This window comes from Diabrotica virgifera, chromosome 3, assembly GCF_917563875.1.
Source record: "Diabrotica virgifera virgifera chromosome 3, PGI_DIABVI_V3a".
Classification (NCBI taxonomy): Eukaryota; Metazoa; Arthropoda; class Insecta; order Coleoptera; family Chrysomelidae; genus Diabrotica; species Diabrotica virgifera.
The window spans coordinates 260,979,507-260,997,676 of NC_065445.1; the positions used below are offsets into that span (position 1 = coordinate 260,979,507).

Sequence of the window (18,170 nt, forward strand, 5' to 3'; positions counted from 1 at the left end):
ATCATATGAAAACAGGAGGTGACCTTAAAAATCGTTTTTAGTCTCTCTTACAAAACTCATGAAAAACCAAATAGCAGGTATTGTAACATCACCGATGATATGCTGATTTAACTGAGCTTTTTGAATAATTTGCTTATTACAAATTTCACATTTATAAGATATTCACCAGTGTGAAGTCTCATATACACCTTTAAACTACCTTTAGTTTCACATTTATATGCTCTTTTGTGAGAGTTAACTCTCATATGCTCATTTAAATTACTTAGTTGAGTAAACTGCTTATTAAAATTTCACATTTATACGGCCTTTCAACAGTGTGAACTACCATAATGTTGCTTTTTGCGGTTTTTTGGTGAACTCTCATATGCGTATTTAAATGACTTATTTGAGTAAACTGTTTATTGCAAATTTCACATTTATAAGGTGTTTCACCAGAGTGAAGTCTCATATGCATCTTTAAACTACCTTTTGTAGTATACAGCTTACTACAAATTCCACATTTATATGCTCTTTTGCCAGAGTGAACTCTCATATGCTCATTTAAATTAGTTGAGTAAACTGCTTATTACAAATTTCACATTTATAAGGCCTTTCAACAGTGTGAACTACCTACCATATGATGCTTTTTGCGGTTTTTGGATGAACTCTCATATGCGTATTTAAATTACTTATTTGAGTAAACTGTTTATTACAAATTTCACATTTATAAGGTGTTTCACCAGAGTGAAGTCTTATATGCATCTTTAAACTACCTTTTGTAGTAAACAGCGTACTACAAATTCCACATTTATATGCTCTTTTGTCAGAGTGAACTCTCATATGCTCATTTAAATTAGTTGAGTAAACTGCTATTACAAATTTCACATTTATAAGGCCTTTCAACAGTGTGAACTACCTACCATATGATGCTTTTTGTGGTTTTTGAATGAACTCTCATATGCGTATTTAAATTACTTAGTTGAGTAAACTGCTTATTACAAATTTCACATTTATAACGCCTTTCAACAGTGTGAACTACCATATTATGATGCTTCAAACTATTTGAGTGACTAAATTGCTTACAAATTTCACACTTATGGTGTTTCACCAGTGTGATGTCTCATATGCTGTTTTAAATTACCTTTTAAAGTAAACTGCTTATTACAAATTTCACATTTATAAGGTGTTGCACCAATGTGAAGTCTCATATGCATCTTTAAACTACCTTTTGTAGTAAACAGCTTACTACAAATTCTACAGTTATATGCTCTTTTGCCAGAGCGAACTCTCATATGCTCATTTAAATTACTTAGTTGAGTAAACTGCTTATTACAAATTTCACATTTATAACGCCTTTCAACAGTGTGAACTACCATATTATGATGCTTCAAACTATTTGAGTGACTAAATTGCTTACTACAAATTTCACACTTATAAGGTGTTTCACCAGTGTGATGTCTCATGCTGTTTTAAATTACCTTTTAAAGTAAACTGCTTATTACAAATTTCACATTTATAAGGTGTTGCACCAGTGTGAAGTCTCATATGCATCTTTAAACTACCTTTTGTAGTAAACAGCTTACTACAAATTCTACAGTTATATGCTCTTTTGCCAGAGTGAACTCTCATATGCTCATTTAAATTACTTAGTTGAGTAAACTGCTTATTACAGATTTCATATTTATAACGCCTTTCAACAGTGTGAACTACCATGTTATGATGCTTCAAACTATTTGAGTGACTAAATTGCTTACTACAAATTTCACACTTATAAGGTGTTTCACCAGTGTGATGTCTCATATGTTGTTTTAAATTACCTTTTAAAGTAAACTGCTTATTACAAATTTCACCATTTACAAGGTGTTGCACCAGTGTGAAGTCTCATATGCATCTTTAAACTACCTTTTGTAGTATACAATGAGGTGTCGAATGAAAGCTTATAACCCAAGGATGGTATTAAAGATGAGAAATTTGACAGTTTAAACAATTATGACCGACAGTTCAGTAAAAATTACTCAAAATTAGTGAAATCGTATATCAATCGACGCAAAGTTGAAGAGTTCAAATATCGACTTCCGGTTCTCCTTTCTGTCACTTTGGGTGAAAACCTAGGTCTTACGAAGTCCAATTACATGTTAATTTAGAAATTACATTCAAAGAAGAGCTGTAAACTTTATTTTGATTTTAAACGCTACAAAATTACAAGCTTAAAATTACGCATGTTACACACAACTACACAAGTCGATAAGTGTCTGTATTTTCACTGGTACTCTGGATCATCCTCGTCTCTCAAGTGAAAAGATTAAAATATTGGGCATTGCCAGGTCTCATTTAAATAATAAAATTGTTCAATATTTAAGAACTTATTTGAATGAATTGGTCAGTATAAATTTAATATCTGTAAGGTGTTTCACCAATGTGAAGTCATATGCCGTTTTAAATGAATTTAAAACGGCTTACTACAAATTTCACACTTCAAGCTGTAGGTCAAAATTAGGTCGATTTCAGGAGTTTTTGAAACCTATCAGGTGTTGTAAAGGACGATGCCAGGAATAACTAATAATAATAATAATAATAAACCGACTTTTATTTCCAAAAAATAATAAGTATAACAAACTGTACATTCTCTAAAGTAGAGGGCGAAGTTTATTTTTGCTGTTCTAAGACACAACAAAAATATTCTTCCACTTAACCCCAGTGTAATAGTAGTCTTATGGCTCTAACAAAACAGTAATAAAGAATACAATATTGAACAGTAAGATAGTAAAAAATGCACCTCACAAGGAAGACGGACCCACTTACTTTTTTATTGCTATGAGAAAAGAGAAAAAAAAATCACGGCACCTTAATTTTGAATGTTTAGGAGACGGCGTTTAAGCAAGAATTTAAATTTTGGTATGTTACATGTTTTTAATGTAGATGGAATCTTATTATATAAACTTCTGATTTGATAACTATAAGAGCGTCGATAAAGCTCACTTGAAAAAGGAGGAATAGTCAACAATCCCCTATTTCTTATATTTATATTGTGAACATCAGAGTGATATTTTATTTTTCGATGTAGGTAAGATGGTTTTTTATTTACAATTACTTTATGACAAAGAGTGACAAAATGATGTTTTCTTCTATTCTCCATATTTAGCCATTTAATTTCTTTTAATTTATGCGATACTCTTTGTCGCCTTCTTATACCAAAAATTAAACGAAGACACGAATTTTGAACTTTTTGGATCTTATTTTTATATACTAGAGTTAAATTTGGTCCATACAATACATCCGCGTAATTAAATAATGATAATACAAGTGTTTCACAAAGCTGTTTTTTCATATAAATTGAAAATAAATGGCGATTTCCATAAATCATTTTAATATTGCAGTAAGCGCGTTGTATCAGTATATTTACATGTTTCTGAAACCTTAATTCGGAGTCAAGAGTAACACCTAAGTTTTTTGCAGCATTTACAACTTCAAGTTTTTCATTGTTTATATAAATGTTAATTGAATTTATCAAATATTGCTGATGATGCTTATTACCAAATACTTAGCATTACTTTTGATTTCGTTGGATTAATAATCAGGCAGTGCTCAGTTGCATAATCAATAAATGCTTTTAGATTGTCATTAATAATTTTGCAGGCATTTTCCACATCATCTGGCTTAAAATTTAAATACAATTGGGTATCATCAGCATATAAGTGCACGTTGCAATTCCGAATTTTGGTTAAAAGTTTAGAAGTATATATAGAAAACAATAAAGGTCCAAGGATGGAACCTTGTAGAACACCTGATTTAAGTAATAGAAAGTTTGAATTTACACCATTGATATAAACTTGCTGCTCTCTGAATTTGAGATACTGTTCAAGTAAAGTACTGGCATTATTAGAAAATCCTATATATTTTAGCATGCTAATCATAAGATCGTAATGTATGGTATCGAATGCATGACTGAAATCTAATAACACTAACACTGTGTACTCACCTTGATCTACTCCTTTTAAAATATCATCAGTAATATGAAGTAAAGCAGTAGTACAACTATATCCTTTACGGAAGCCTGACTGGATAGAAGGAAGTAATGAATTAACATGTAAATAATCTTTAATTTGTGTTTCCAAAGCTCTTTCTAAAACTTTCGACAGGGTAGGCAAAATACTTATTGGTCGCAAATCTTTAAATTCAACAGAATTTTGCTTTTTAGGCAAAACCTTAATAATTGCTTTTTTCCAGGAAGTTGGAACGACACAGTTAGTTATGCAAAAATTAACAATATGAGTAATATAGGAAATTATATGTGGACAACATGGTTTAATCAAATTAACATTTAAACCATCACATCCCACAGAATTAGTTTTTATGTCACAAATTGCTTTGTAAACAAACAGGTCATTAATTTCATGAAAGTTAAAAGTAGAATCTATAATTTTATTAGTTTTATAAAAAAAATTAACATCTTCTGATGGTTCAGATTGTGGAATTGATTCAATAAAAAATTTGTTTATCTCATCTGGATTATTTAAATTATTTGGTATCTCAATTCTTTTGTCAGGTATAAATTTATAATATTTTAGAGTACGCCACATTTCTCTAGGAGTGTTATTATTAAATTGTTGTTAACTTCTACTAAAATGTAACCAAAAAGTTTGTGCGGCTTTTTATTTATGAAGTTTTTCATTTGTTAAATTTGCCATTTTTAAAGATTTTTAATAATGCAGCTTAGGATATTTATTTTAGAAAAAAACTTTTAAATAGGTAGTTGTAGTATATTAAAAAAAACTACAATTTGAGCTAAGGCAACTTTAATTTCGATAATTTGTTATTGCAAAACAGCCTGCGAAAGGTCCAAAATGGCCGTTTTTTGCAATTTCATTATTTATTGTAAAAATAACTTTGTTTTATTCTTTAAGGCTGTAAATTAAGATATTTCAACTCCAAACATAAAAAAAATTGTAAAGCCCGATTGTGCACTTGGCTTAAAGTTATATCATTCGACATTTGACCTCTGGGGATAAACAATTTATAGTATTTAAGCAACAAGTTCACCAATCGAGCTTTACAATTTTGTTTGTAATTGAAAGATCTTTATTTTAAAGCCTTAAATAATAAGAAACAGTTATTTTTACAATAAATAATGCAATTTCAAAAAACGATCATTTTGGAACTTTCGCAAGCTGTTTTGCAATAACAAATTAACGACATTTTAGTAGAAGTTATTTCTGGTATGAATCATCCTTTACAACACTCCTAATAGGTTTCAAAAACTCCTGAATTATAACACGTTTTTTCACTCACAGCCTGGGGTAATTTATATGATTTTTTGCGTATTTAAATGACCTAAATTTCACATTCGTAAGTTGTTTCACCAGTGTGATTCTCATTTCAAAATCGAGAGAGGTGTTAGACAAGGAGACACAATGTCACCGAAGCTTTTCACGACTTTCTTATAATATGCGTTTAAAAAACTGGACTGGCCAACAAAGGAATACGCATAGACGGAAAGCAACTCAAAAAACTCCGGTTCGCTGATGATATTGTAATAATCGCTGACGACATCAACGAAGCAAACGAAATGCTCACAGAGCTTGTGAAAGCAGCTGAAGAGGTTGGTTTGCAAATAAATTAAGACAAAACCAAAATGATATCTAACTTGGTGTTAGGAAGATCAATAACACTCCAAGATAATATCATAGAAGAAATAAGTCAATATCGATATCTCGGGTACGACATCAAAATTTCTAGAGACAATCAGACCCAAGAGATAGATAGAAGGATTGGTCAAGGCTGGGCAGTATATGGTAGATTGAAAGACATATTCAGCAGTGAAATTTCTTTAAGCCTTAAAAGGAAAGTATTCAATTGAATGGTGGGCTACAACGATGTTGTAAGCGACATATTGGGTCAAAGTGAGGTTTTAGTGCAATATTATTGTATATCCAAGGACCAATGCGAGCATCTTTCAATCTGGCTAATAATATTTTGCCTCCCCTGAGTTTTTCGTACCGCAATGTTGGTATCCGTATGTTCGTAAATGGCTTGTCAATGTGTTTTTTTCATCTCCTGCATAATCTCGATTCTGTCGCTTACAACATTGTTGTAGCCCACCATTCAATTAATGTGTTCTTCCAGGCATTACGTACGGAGCTGAAACACTAACATTAACCAAAGCAAGGGGTGTTAAAGCTTAGAAAAGCGCAGAGAAAAATAAAAAGATCCATTCTAGGAATAAGACTTGCGGATCGAGTGAGAAATTTAGAAATATGACAAAGAAAGAGTGTGCAATATATCATAGAAAGAATTGCCAGATTAAAATTGAGTTTCGCGAAAATAGATGGTAGATGGATGCAATTAGCACAACGTCGAACTTCCTGGAGACGTGTTGAGGAGGCTTATGTCCTGCAGTGGACAAGAGAAGAAGCTGGATGATGATGATGAATTCTCATATGATTATTTAATTTACTTCTTGTAATAAACTGCTTACCACAAATTTCACATTTATAAGGTTTTGCGGTTTTTGAGTGAACTCTCATATGCGTATTTAAATTACTTAGTTGGTTAAACTGTTTATTACAGATTTCACATTTATATGGTGTTTCACCAGTGTGAACTTTCATATGCCTCTTTAAGCTACCATTGGTAGTAAACAACTTACTACATATTTCACATTTATAAGGTGTTTCATCAGTGTGAAGTCTCATATGCGAGTTTAAATGACCTATTTGGGTAAACTGCTTACAACAAATTTCACATTTATATGGTGTTTCACCAGTGTGAAGTCTCATATGCATCTTTAAAATCCATTTTGTAGTAAACAACTTACTACAAATTTCACATTTATAAGGTGTTTCATCAGTGTGAAGTCTCATATGCGAGTTTAAATGACCTATTTGAGTAAACTGCTTACTACAAATTTCACATTTATATGGTGTTTCACCAGTGTGAAGTCTCATATGTACCTTTAAATTGCCTTTTGTATTAAACAACTTACTACAAATTTCACATTTATAAGGTGTTTCACCAGTGTGAAGTCTCATATGCTCTATTAAATGACCTTTTTGAGTAAACTGCTTCCTACAAATTTCACATTTATATGGAGTTTCACCAGTGTGAAGTCTCATATGCATCTTTAAACTACCTTTTGTATTAAACAACTTACTACAAATTTCACATTTATAAGGTGTTTCATCAGTGTGAAGTCTCATACGCTGTTTTAAATTACCTTTTAAAGTAAACTGCTTACTACAAATTTCACATTTATAAGGCCTTTCACCAGTGTGAACCACCATCTGATCATTTATATTATTTAGTTGAGTAAACTGCTTATTACAAATGTCACATTTATAAGGGTTTTCACCAGTGTGAAGTCTCATAATATGCGAGTTTAAATGGCCTATTTGAGTAAACTGCTTACTACAAATTTCACATTTATAAGGTGTTTCACCAGTGTGAAGTCGCATATGCCTTTTTAAACTACTTTTTGTAGTAAACAACTTACTACAAATTTCACAAATAGGTGTTTCATCAGTGTGAAGTCTCATATGCTCTTTTAAATGACCTATTTGGGTAAACTGCTTACTACAAATTTCACAAATAGGTGTTTCATCAGTATGAAGTCTCATATGCTCTTTTAAATGACCTGTTTGGGTAAACTGCTTATTACACATTTCACATTTATAAGGTGTTTCATCAGTGTGAAGTCTCATATGCTGTTTTAAACTACTTTTGAAAGTAAACAGCTTACTACAAATTTCACATTTATATGCTTTTTTTCCAGAGTGAACTGTCATATGCGTATTTAAATTACTTATTTGAGTAAACTGCTTATTACAAATTTCACATTTATAAGGTGTTTCACCAGTGTGGCGTCTCATATGTATCTTTAAAATACTTTTTGTAGTAAACAATTTACTACAAATTTCACATTCATATGATATTTTACCAGTACATGTCTTTAAATGTAATTTAGGAGCATTGAATGGTTTGGTAATTGCAACTTCCATTGTAATATCCGGTGGAGCACCTAAAATAAAAATAAACTGTGAGAATTTGTTTTCACAATTTTAAAAAAATTTGAACACTTTGAATTATCCACGTTCGTCTGTCCCTCCGTAAACACAACTCCTTTGTCATTATACCAGGTAGAATGACAAACGAGTTGTCAAATGAAAGATTATAATCCAAGGATGATACTAAAGGTGATAAATTTTACCCAAGACTTCAGCTTTTAGAAATACAACCCGAAGCATTGTTTTAAAGTCACCGGAATACTACAAGCGATATGTTTTCAAATGTCAAATGAAACCTTATAATCCGAGGATGCTACTAAAGGTGAGAAATTTTACCTAGGACTTCAAGTTTTATAAATGCAACCAACCGGATGTATTGTGTTAGCGTAACCGGAAGAGTACAAGCGATATGTTTTCATGGCAGTATGTCCGTCCGTCCGCGAATATAATACAGATAGAATGACAAATGAGGTGTCGAATTAAAGCTGATATCCCAAGGATGGTATTAAAGATGAGAAATTTAACCTCAGACTTACGGTTTTAGAGTTGCAACCGGAATTACCGTCTTAGTCAACGAATTAGTATAAGCTATCTATATATTATTCGACGTGTCTTAGCAAGATGAGAACAAATGTATACTTTTGGTTTTTATATCATTTTTGATTAAAAAATTCTAATCGGAGGTGCCATATTACGAGTATAGTCGCAGAAATAGTAGTCAAGTCAAGTCAAATTTATTGATCACATGCGACATTATACAAAGTACATCTATGAGACAAGTCAAGGTTACAGACATACATCTTAAAAAGTATATAAATTAATAAATACGATAAAACATACTTAAAAGTTATTTTTAGAATGTGGATCTAGCTCACAAATGTATTAATGTACACACCTCCGAAAGTTTGGCTGATGTAAATTCATTCGTATATCTATTGGCAATTTGTTAAAGAAACTTATGGCTGCATAATGTGTGCTACCTTCCAACAAAACAGAACGATGTTGTAGAAGCATAAAGTGATAGTCTGTGAATCTTGTTGAATAAACATGGTTAAATTGAAATTTATTAAATTCATAAATTTTGCAATGTAAATACATTATACACGAAAATATATACAGACCAGGAATTGTAAGAATATTGTTTTGTCTAAAGATGCCTCTACAGGAATCCCTAAATTTCATTTTATATATACATTATCCTAATAGCTCTCTTCTGAAGTACGAATATCTGCTCTAATTCAGAGGTACAACCCCAGACTTCAATGCCATATTTGGCTATTGAGTAAAAATGGGCAAAGTATACTGTTTTTAATACTGATGTATTAAAGAGACGTGAAAGAATTCTCAATACATAACATGCGCTACTTAATTTGGATTTCAAATTAGAAATGTGGTTTGACCATTTACAATTACTATCCAAAAGAACCCCCAGCATTTTCGTGCAGTCTGCTTTATCTATTGCTGCCTGTATAGTGGCTTGATGGTTTAATAAATTATTTGACGTGAAAATCATGTACTTTGATTTCTCTTCATTCAAAACTAGTTTGTTGGATAAATAACTGTTGATGGTGGATAGTATGTGTAGTTTTATTTTGCAAATTTTGATCAGATGTTCCTGTGACTAGAATGTTGGTATCATCTGCATAACTGATGATGTTAACCCCAGTCAGTGAATTAGTTACCAAAGCTATATCATTAATAAATACTATAAAAAGTAGAGGACCCAATACACTACTCTGAGGGACACCATAATGGATATCCAATGTGTCCGATTCGTTTACAAGTTTATTAGATGTTATCTTTACTTTTTGTCTTCTATTCTCTAGGTAGGAAGTAAACCATTTTAGAACTACACCACGAATACCAATCCCTCAAGTTTTATTAGTAACAAATTATGATCCAAAGTGTCAAAAGCTTTGGACAAATCGAGAAATAAACCACATGCCTTCTCTCGTCTGCCCAAAGCATCCAACACTACGCTGGCGAAATTTGCAAGAGCTGTAGTTGTAGACTTAGAAGATGTAAAACCATGTTGAAAATTATGCAAGACACTATGCTTTTTTAGGAATGCGTTCATTCTAGTATAAACCAGAGTTTCAATTATCTTTGAAAACACAGATACGAGACTTATGGGACGGTAGTTGTTAAGGTCATCTTTATCACCACTTTTGAATAAAGGGATTACAATAGATAGTTTAAAAATACTAGGAAATATTCCTTGTTGAAAAGAGGCATTACAAATATCCGTCAGTGGATCTGCGAGAGCGTGAATGCATTGGTTTAATAACTTAGGGGAAATCTGATCAAAACCACAACTGTGTTTGGATTTAAAACTTCCGACTATACTAGTTATTTCCTGTGGGTTAGTTGGATATAAAAACATAGAACAATTATTACAGTTTTTTTATGGTGATGTAAACCCACCTATTTTAGTAGGATCCAAAGCGGCAAGTAACTCTGGAGCCATTTCAACAAAATGGTGGTTAAATTTGTCTGGTAAATTCTTATCATCACTAGGTACTTTTGAGTTATTTTGTTTCCCGACTGTTAAGTTTACTAAATGCCAAATACATTTCATTTTATTTGATGATTCGTTTAACTGTCTCATGAAGTGACTACTTTTAGCTGCTTTTAATTTAATTGAATATTCTCTCTTTGCCAAATGAAGGACTGGCATAAGATTACTATTTTGCTGACAGATCGTTTCTAAAAGTTTTAGCTGATCCCTTAAATTGTACAGTTCCTGCGTAAACCAATTCGAACGTGTACATTTTTTAGGTTTACATTTAAGTAGTGGAAAATGGGACCGAAAGTAATTTTGGATGATATTTAAAAAAGCTAATGATTTATCCCCAGCAGAAATTGTATTAAATACCTCTGACCAATTTGTTGACTCAAGGGTTTGAACAAAACGATTTATGTTCCTTTCACTATATGAACGGATAAATATATAGGCATCATTGTCTGTGTTAATGCTACATTGGAACAATTGCGCACGATTATCAGAGATTAAACCTTCCACAGCCAATGTTTTTGTTGGTAATTTATGTTTGTAGCAATATAATCAATTTGAGTTTTACTAGTTGCAGTTACTCTTGTATAATCATTCACAGTTACGGTTAAGCCATAAGAATGTAAAACATTTACCAAGTTCTGCTTACTTAGTGCATTTGATTTGAAATCTATATTAAAATCACCTGTTAATATTATAGCCTTACCTTCGGAGACTAGCACATCAATCGAAGCACTAGCACATCATGTGACATGTGACATAGCAATCGAAGCGTATTGAAAAATCGGGCTTGAATATTTAGTTCCGGTTTTGAAGTCATCAACAATTATGACCGACAGTTCAGTAAAAAGTACTCAAAATTAGTGAAATCGTATATCAATCAACGCAAAGTTAAACGAAGAGCTCAAATATCGACTTCCGGTTCTACTTTCCGTCCATTTGGGTAAAAACCTAGGACTTACGAAGTCCCATTACATGTTAATTTAGAAATTACATTCAAAAAAGAGTTGTAAACTTTATTTTGATTTTAAACGCTACAAAATGACAAGCTTAAAATTACACATTTTACACACAATTACACAAGTCTACGAGTGTCTCTTTTTCACTGGTACTTTGGTTCATCCTCGTCTCTCAAGTGAAAAGATTAAAATATTGGGCGTTGCCACGTCTCATTTAAAAAATAAAATTGTTCAATGTTTAATAACTTATTTGAATGAATTGCTCAGTACAAATTTAATATCTGTAAAGTCGTATTCTCACCATCAAATAATTTCATCAAACAATTTGAGAAAACTCCTGAAGTACGTTAAAGTGACGTCACAATTGCAGTTTTTTTGAAATTCTAAGAATCTGTGTTATCACTATCAGTCTAGTTTGATCAAATTTTTTGTATTGAGTTGTCTAACTTGTTTGTACTTTATTTAAAATTAAAATTTTTCATTATTATCCACAATGAAAACTCAGGATGTGACGTCACTAACTTTCACTTTCAGTTTGCTCAAACCAGTTTGATCAAATTATTTGATGGTGAGAACAGGACTTAAGGTGTTTCAACAGTGCGAATTCTCATATGCTGTTTTAAATTACCTATTTGAGCAAACAACTTACTACAAATTTCACATTTTTAAGGTTTTCACCAGTGTGAAGTCTCATATGCCCAGAGCCTATTTTACTTCAAATCAGGCCCGAGGCACTACACAATTTTCGGGCCCCTAAATAGAATTTAATAATGATAAAAACTTTTTTAAATGTCCATAATAGTCGATGTTCCTCGTATACCATAGGTGTCGAGGTGTTTTCTTTACTCGTAATTTTCGGCGAACTTATGCTACTTTTTTCTGTCCCTAGCTAATTATTTAGCTTCCTGCCACAATTTTCCTCTATTCTTCAATATTGCTATCATACTTGTATTCCAGGTTTTTCTTGGTTGGCCTCTTCTGTTTTTCCCTATCGGCTTCGCTTCAAATATCACTTCAACTTGTCTGCTGTAATTCATTCTAAATAAGTGTCCAATCCATATTAATTTCTTATCACGATTTTTTTCTTTTAATGTTTTTACTTTTAATTCTCTTCTAGTATCTTCGCTACGTCTTTATCAGTTCTCCTAGCTCCCGCGACTTTTCTTAAGTACCTCATTTTCGCAGCCTGCTATCTCTTTTCTTGTTTCTCGTTCAATACCCAATTCTCGGTTCCATATGTAGTTATGGGTACCTACGTAAATTGTTTTAAATATTACCATTTTGGTTTTCCTTGTTATTTCCTTTTTGTTTAAGAAGTTTTTATACACGAAATGATATTATGTTCTTGTAGCTGCTTTTATTCTATTTTCAATTTCATCTTCTTGTGTCCCCTTGTGCAATATATCATAGAAAGAATTATTGCCAGATTAAAATTGAGTTTTAGTCTGGGCTGATTATCGGAGAATAGGCCATTTTTGGGAAAAGTTATTTACCAGCAATTTTATTGCTGGAATCGTGTGTATTAATAATATAGGTATGCAAAGTCCGCAGATAGTGTGCTACTTTTTTTATAAACAAAATGGCACCTGAAAATCGTGTTTTTTTCAATTATTGCTCTATAACTCCAAAGATTTTAACTTTACACGAAAAAAGGCCAAATAAAAATTCACCGCAATTAAATTCTGCATAGAGACGTGTTTTCCCGGTTTACTTCGACAAAAACTTTCCCCGGAAAATGCGGGTTTTCCCAACAAAATCTTTAATTTTCTACTAAAATTTTAGATAAGTACTTGTTAATCAATAATTAAATAACTTGGTAACATAAAAGCTCTTTTCGTATAGATTTATAATTCCAGAAGCCGATGGAAATTGAATAGACAGTTTAGCAACAATTGAATTGTTAATTAAAAATTTACGGTCGCTATGATAACCACAATAATTATGATACATAAGAATAACTATGATTTTTGTATAAAAAAGACACTGTACCTATATAATGTACTTTACATAATTGAAATTGGACTATTTATGCGGCCTCAGGAATATTTTAAAATTATAAACAATTTTTTGGCTTATAAACAAATAGAATATCTCGGGAAATATTAAACTAAATTAAATTGTGAAAACGGTACTGGAAAAAAAGCGGCAGGACGCTTCCTTTAAAAGTAAAATCGTTTAATTGTGATGAGTGGTTCTTGAGATACAACCGGTCAAAGTTGACCGGCATTTACGGCAAAAATATAAAAATACGATCATAATTTTCAAACCATCACCTTTTCGTTTTCGTCCTCTTTCTCCACACTAATTTTCATATCTTTAAAATAAGGATAACATATATTATTATAATAAAAACTATCGGTATTACGAGTAAAAATTGCAAAATTCCAATCAAAAATTAGATTGGAGAAAATGTAACCCTCAAAGTTCAAAATCGATATACGTTAAAAAAATGCATTTTCTCGGCTTCCCATGGAGCAATTTCCTTCATTCTTTTTTGTTCCCAAGTAACTCGAGTAGAGCCATCGAACTAACGCATTATTAAATGTCAAACTTGCTTTTGTTTTGTTATAATAAATTAATTTGTTTATTATAACAAAAATTTTTAATTTGTTTAAATAAAGATTGTTTAAATAATTACACAGCTTTCAAATGAAAATATTTTTATTTTTAACATTAAAAGGTACACTTGAAGTAAGTTTATCTAAAAAAGTCTACACCTGAAAAAAATATGTAGTTTTCTTTCCGTATAAATAAATTAATCTATTATAACAAAATAACAGCAAGTTTGACATTTAATAATGCGATAGTTAGATGGCTCTACTCGAGTTACTTGGAAATAAAAAAAAAAGAATGAAGAAAATCGCTCCATGGGAAGCCGAGAAAATGCATTTTTTTAACGTATACCGATTTTGAATTTTGAGATTACATTTTCTCCAACCTAATTTTTGATTGGAATTTTGGTATTTTTGGCAATTTTCACACGTATTATCGATAGTTTTCATTATAATAATATATGTTATGAGTATTCTAAAGATATGAAAATTGGTGTGGAGAAAGAGGACAAAAATAAAAAGGTGACGGTTTAAAAATTATGATCCTATTGTTTATATCTTTGCCGTAAATTTCGGTCAACTTTGACCGGCTATATCTCAGGAACCACTCATCATATATAAACGTTTTTTCTTTTAAAAGAAGCGTCATGCCGCTGTTTTTCCAATACCGTTTTCACAATTTAATTTAGTTTAATATTTCCCGAGATATTTTATTTGTTTATAAGCCAAAAAATTGTTTATAATTTTAAAATATTCTTGAGGCCGCTTCAATAGTCGAATTTCAATTCAGTAAAATACATTAGATAGGTATAGTGTCTTTTTATAAAAAAAATCATAGTTATTCTTATGCATCGTAATTATTGTGGTTATTATAGCGACCGTAAATTTTTAATTAACAATTCAATTGTTGCTAAACTTTCCATTTAATTTCCATCGGCTTCTGGAATTATAATCTATATGAAAAGAGCTTTTACGTTACTAAGTTATTTAATTATTGATTACCAATTACTAATCTAAAATTTTCGTTGAAAATTAAAGATTTTGTTGGAAAAACCCACATTTTCCGGGGAAGCTTTCGTCGAATTAAACCGGGAAAAACGCATCTCTATGCAGAATTTAATTGCGGTGAATTTTTATTTGGGTGTTTTTGGTGTTAAGTTAAAATATTTAGAGTTATAGAGCAAAAATTGAAAAAAAAACACGATTTTCGGGCGCCATTTTTTTTATAAAAAAAGTAGCACACTATCTGCGGACTTTGCATACCTATATTATTAATACAGTATTTCTCATGATCATCTTTCAGTGCGTCACAGTTTTTCGATTTCTTTCTAACGCATTAAATTGTATGTGACAGAAAAAAAGGCACGTCGGTGATTAAATTTCGTCGGTGACATTTTTATAACATTTATTCTAGTTATTCTAGTTGTCGATAGATGGCGCCATAATAAAAAAATAATTTTTTTTTAATTAGATAATATTACAAATATAATCTGTATAATTTATAAGACTATACAAATCAAAGAAAATACCATTTTATAAATGCAAGAAACACATTTGATTTGTTTTTATTCCAAATTGAAAATAAAATGTGACAACTGTCAGATTTAACTAAAATGTCATGTTAGAATAAATGTCATAAATGTGTATTATCACAGACTTACCCTTTTTCCTATCATTTGTTACGCACTGAAAAATGATCATGAAAAGGACAATACATACAATAATAAGATTCGATTCCAGCAATAAAATTGCTGGTAAATAACTTTTCCTTGTATTTTGCTAATTAGCCCAGAGTATTTCGTCGCACATACTTATAGCGAGACTGCAGGATGACAGGTGGACAAAAAGACTGTTAGAATGGAGACCTCTCATTGACAAGAGAAGCAGCAGACCACTAACGCGCTGGGCACACGACATAAAAAAAATAGATGGTAGATGGATGCAATTAGCTCAAGATCGAATTTCCTGGAGACGTACTAAGGAGGCTTATGTCCTGCAGTGGACAAGAGAAGAAGCTAGATGATGATGATGAATTCTCATATGATTATTTAATTTACTTCTTGTAATAAACTGCTTACTACAAATTTCACATTTATAAGGTTTTTGCGGTTTTTGAGTGAACTCTCATATGCGTATTTAAATTACTTAGTTGGTTAAACTGTTTATTACAGATTTCACATTTATATGGTGTTTCACCAGTGTGAAGTCTCATATGCATCTTTAAACTACCTTTTGTAGTAAACAACTTACTACAAATTTCACATTCATAAGGTGTTTCATCAGTGTGAAGTCTCATATGCTGTTTAAAATTACCTTTTAAAGTAAACTGCTTACTACAAATTTCACATTTATAAGGTGTTTCACCAGTGTGATGTCGCATATGCGAGTTTAAATGACCTATTTGAGTAAACTGCTTACTACAAATTTCACATTTATAAGGTTTTTCACCAGTGTGAAGTCTCATATGCATCTTTAAACTACCTTTTGTAGTAAACAACTTACTACATATTTCACATTTAGAAGCTGTTTCATCTGTGTGAAGTCTCATATGCGAGTTCAAATGACCTATTTGAGTAAACTGCTTACTACAAATTTCACATTTATAAGGTGTTTCACCAGTGTGAAGTCTCATATGCACCTTTAAATTACCGTTTGTGGTAAACAACTTACTACAAATTTTACATTTATAAGGTGTTTCATCAGTGTGAAGTCTCATATGCACCTTTAAATTACCGTTTGTGGTAAACAACTTACTACAAATTTTACATTTATAAGGTGTTTCATCAGTGTGAAGTCTCATATGCTGTTTTAAATTACTTTTTAAAGTAAACTGCTTATTACAAATTTCACATTTATAAGGTGTTTCATCAGTGTGAAGTCTCATATGCGAGTTTAAATGACCTATTTGAGTAAACTGCTTACTACAAATGTCATATTTATATGGTGTTTCACCAGTGTGAAGTCTCATATGCATCTTTAAATTACCTTTTCTATTAAACAGCTTATTACAAATTTCACATTTATAAGGTGTTTCACCAGTGTGAAGTCTGATATGCATCTTTAGATTACCTTTTGTAGTAAACAACTTACTACACATATCACATTTATAAGGTGTTTCATCAGTGTGAAGTCTCATATGCTCTTTTAAATGACCTCTTTGAGTAAACTGCTTACTACAAGTTTCACATTTATAAGGTGTTTCACCAGTGTGAAGTCTCATGTGCATGTTTAAACTACCTTTTGTAGTAAACAATTTACTACAAAGTTCACATTTATAAGGTGTTTCATCACTGTGAAGTCTCATATGTGAGTTTAAATGACCTATTTGAGTAAAGTGCTTACTACAAATTTCACATTTATAAGGTGTTTCACCAGTGTGAAGTCTCATGTGCATTTTTAAATTACCTTTTGTAGTAAACAATTTACTACAAATTTCACATTCATATGATCTTTTACCAGTACATGTTTTCAAATGTAATTTGGGAGCATTGAATGGTTTAGTAATTGCAACTTCAATTGTAATATCCGGTGGAGTACCTGAAATAAAAACAAACAATGAGAATTCGTCACCCAATTTAAAAAAAAATGTGAAAACTTTGAATTATCCACGTCTGTCTGTCTGTCCATCCGCGAATAAAACTCCTCCGTTATTAATACAGCTAGAATGACAAATGAGGTGCCGAATGAAAGCTTATAATCGAAGGATGGTATTAAAGACGAGAAATTTGACCTGGGACTTCCGGTTTAAGAGTTGCAACCGGAAATACTATTTTAAAGTCAACGAAATAGTATAAGCGATATATTATTCGACGTGTCTTAGCCAGATGAGAACAAATGTATACTTTTGGTTATTATATCTTTTCGGTTAAAAAATTCTAACATATATAGTCTTCTAATAGAGTACAGTAGATCTGGGCAATCAGCAATACCATTAAAAATTTTGTAGATTCTGTAAGTCCCTACATTGCCTAGGAACCTGAAAAGGAGAGAGAGAAAATCTCGTGTGAAGTGAATCATAGTTGTAATGATAGTTATCAGGGGGATCCAATCAGTGAATCATAGTCTAGTAAAATAAAATTACACTACATGTAAATCAAAATGTAAATTCGTACAATATTGATCATTACAAATTATTGATAATTGTGAATGACATGAAAATCAGAAGTTT

General features: G+C 31.4%; 1 protein-coding gene across 11 annotated transcripts in view; it reads right to left on the bottom strand.

Annotated features, from left to right (window-relative positions):
• The window catches only part of LOC114324775 (gastrula zinc finger protein XlCGF57.1-like), a 43,179-nt gene that overhangs the window by 5,101 nt on the left and 19,908 nt on the right, over positions 1-18,170 (bottom strand). For 2 of the 11 annotated variants that reach the window (XM_050646151.1, XM_050646144.1), the window contains exons 2-3: positions 17,408-17,539; positions 7,913-7,993 (exon numbers count right to left, since the gene is read on the bottom strand). The exons of 1 other annotated variant lie outside the window; for it this stretch is intronic. In XM_050646151.1, coding sequence (XP_050502108.1) covers positions 7,913-7,993; positions 17,408-17,539 — 213 coding nt within the window. Of the gene's footprint in view, positions 1-2,548; positions 7,994-17,407; positions 17,540-18,170 lie in introns of those variants that run through there. 8 more of the 11 variants (XM_050646147.1, XM_050646146.1, XM_050646145.1 and 5 more) reach the window with 8 other exon arrangements.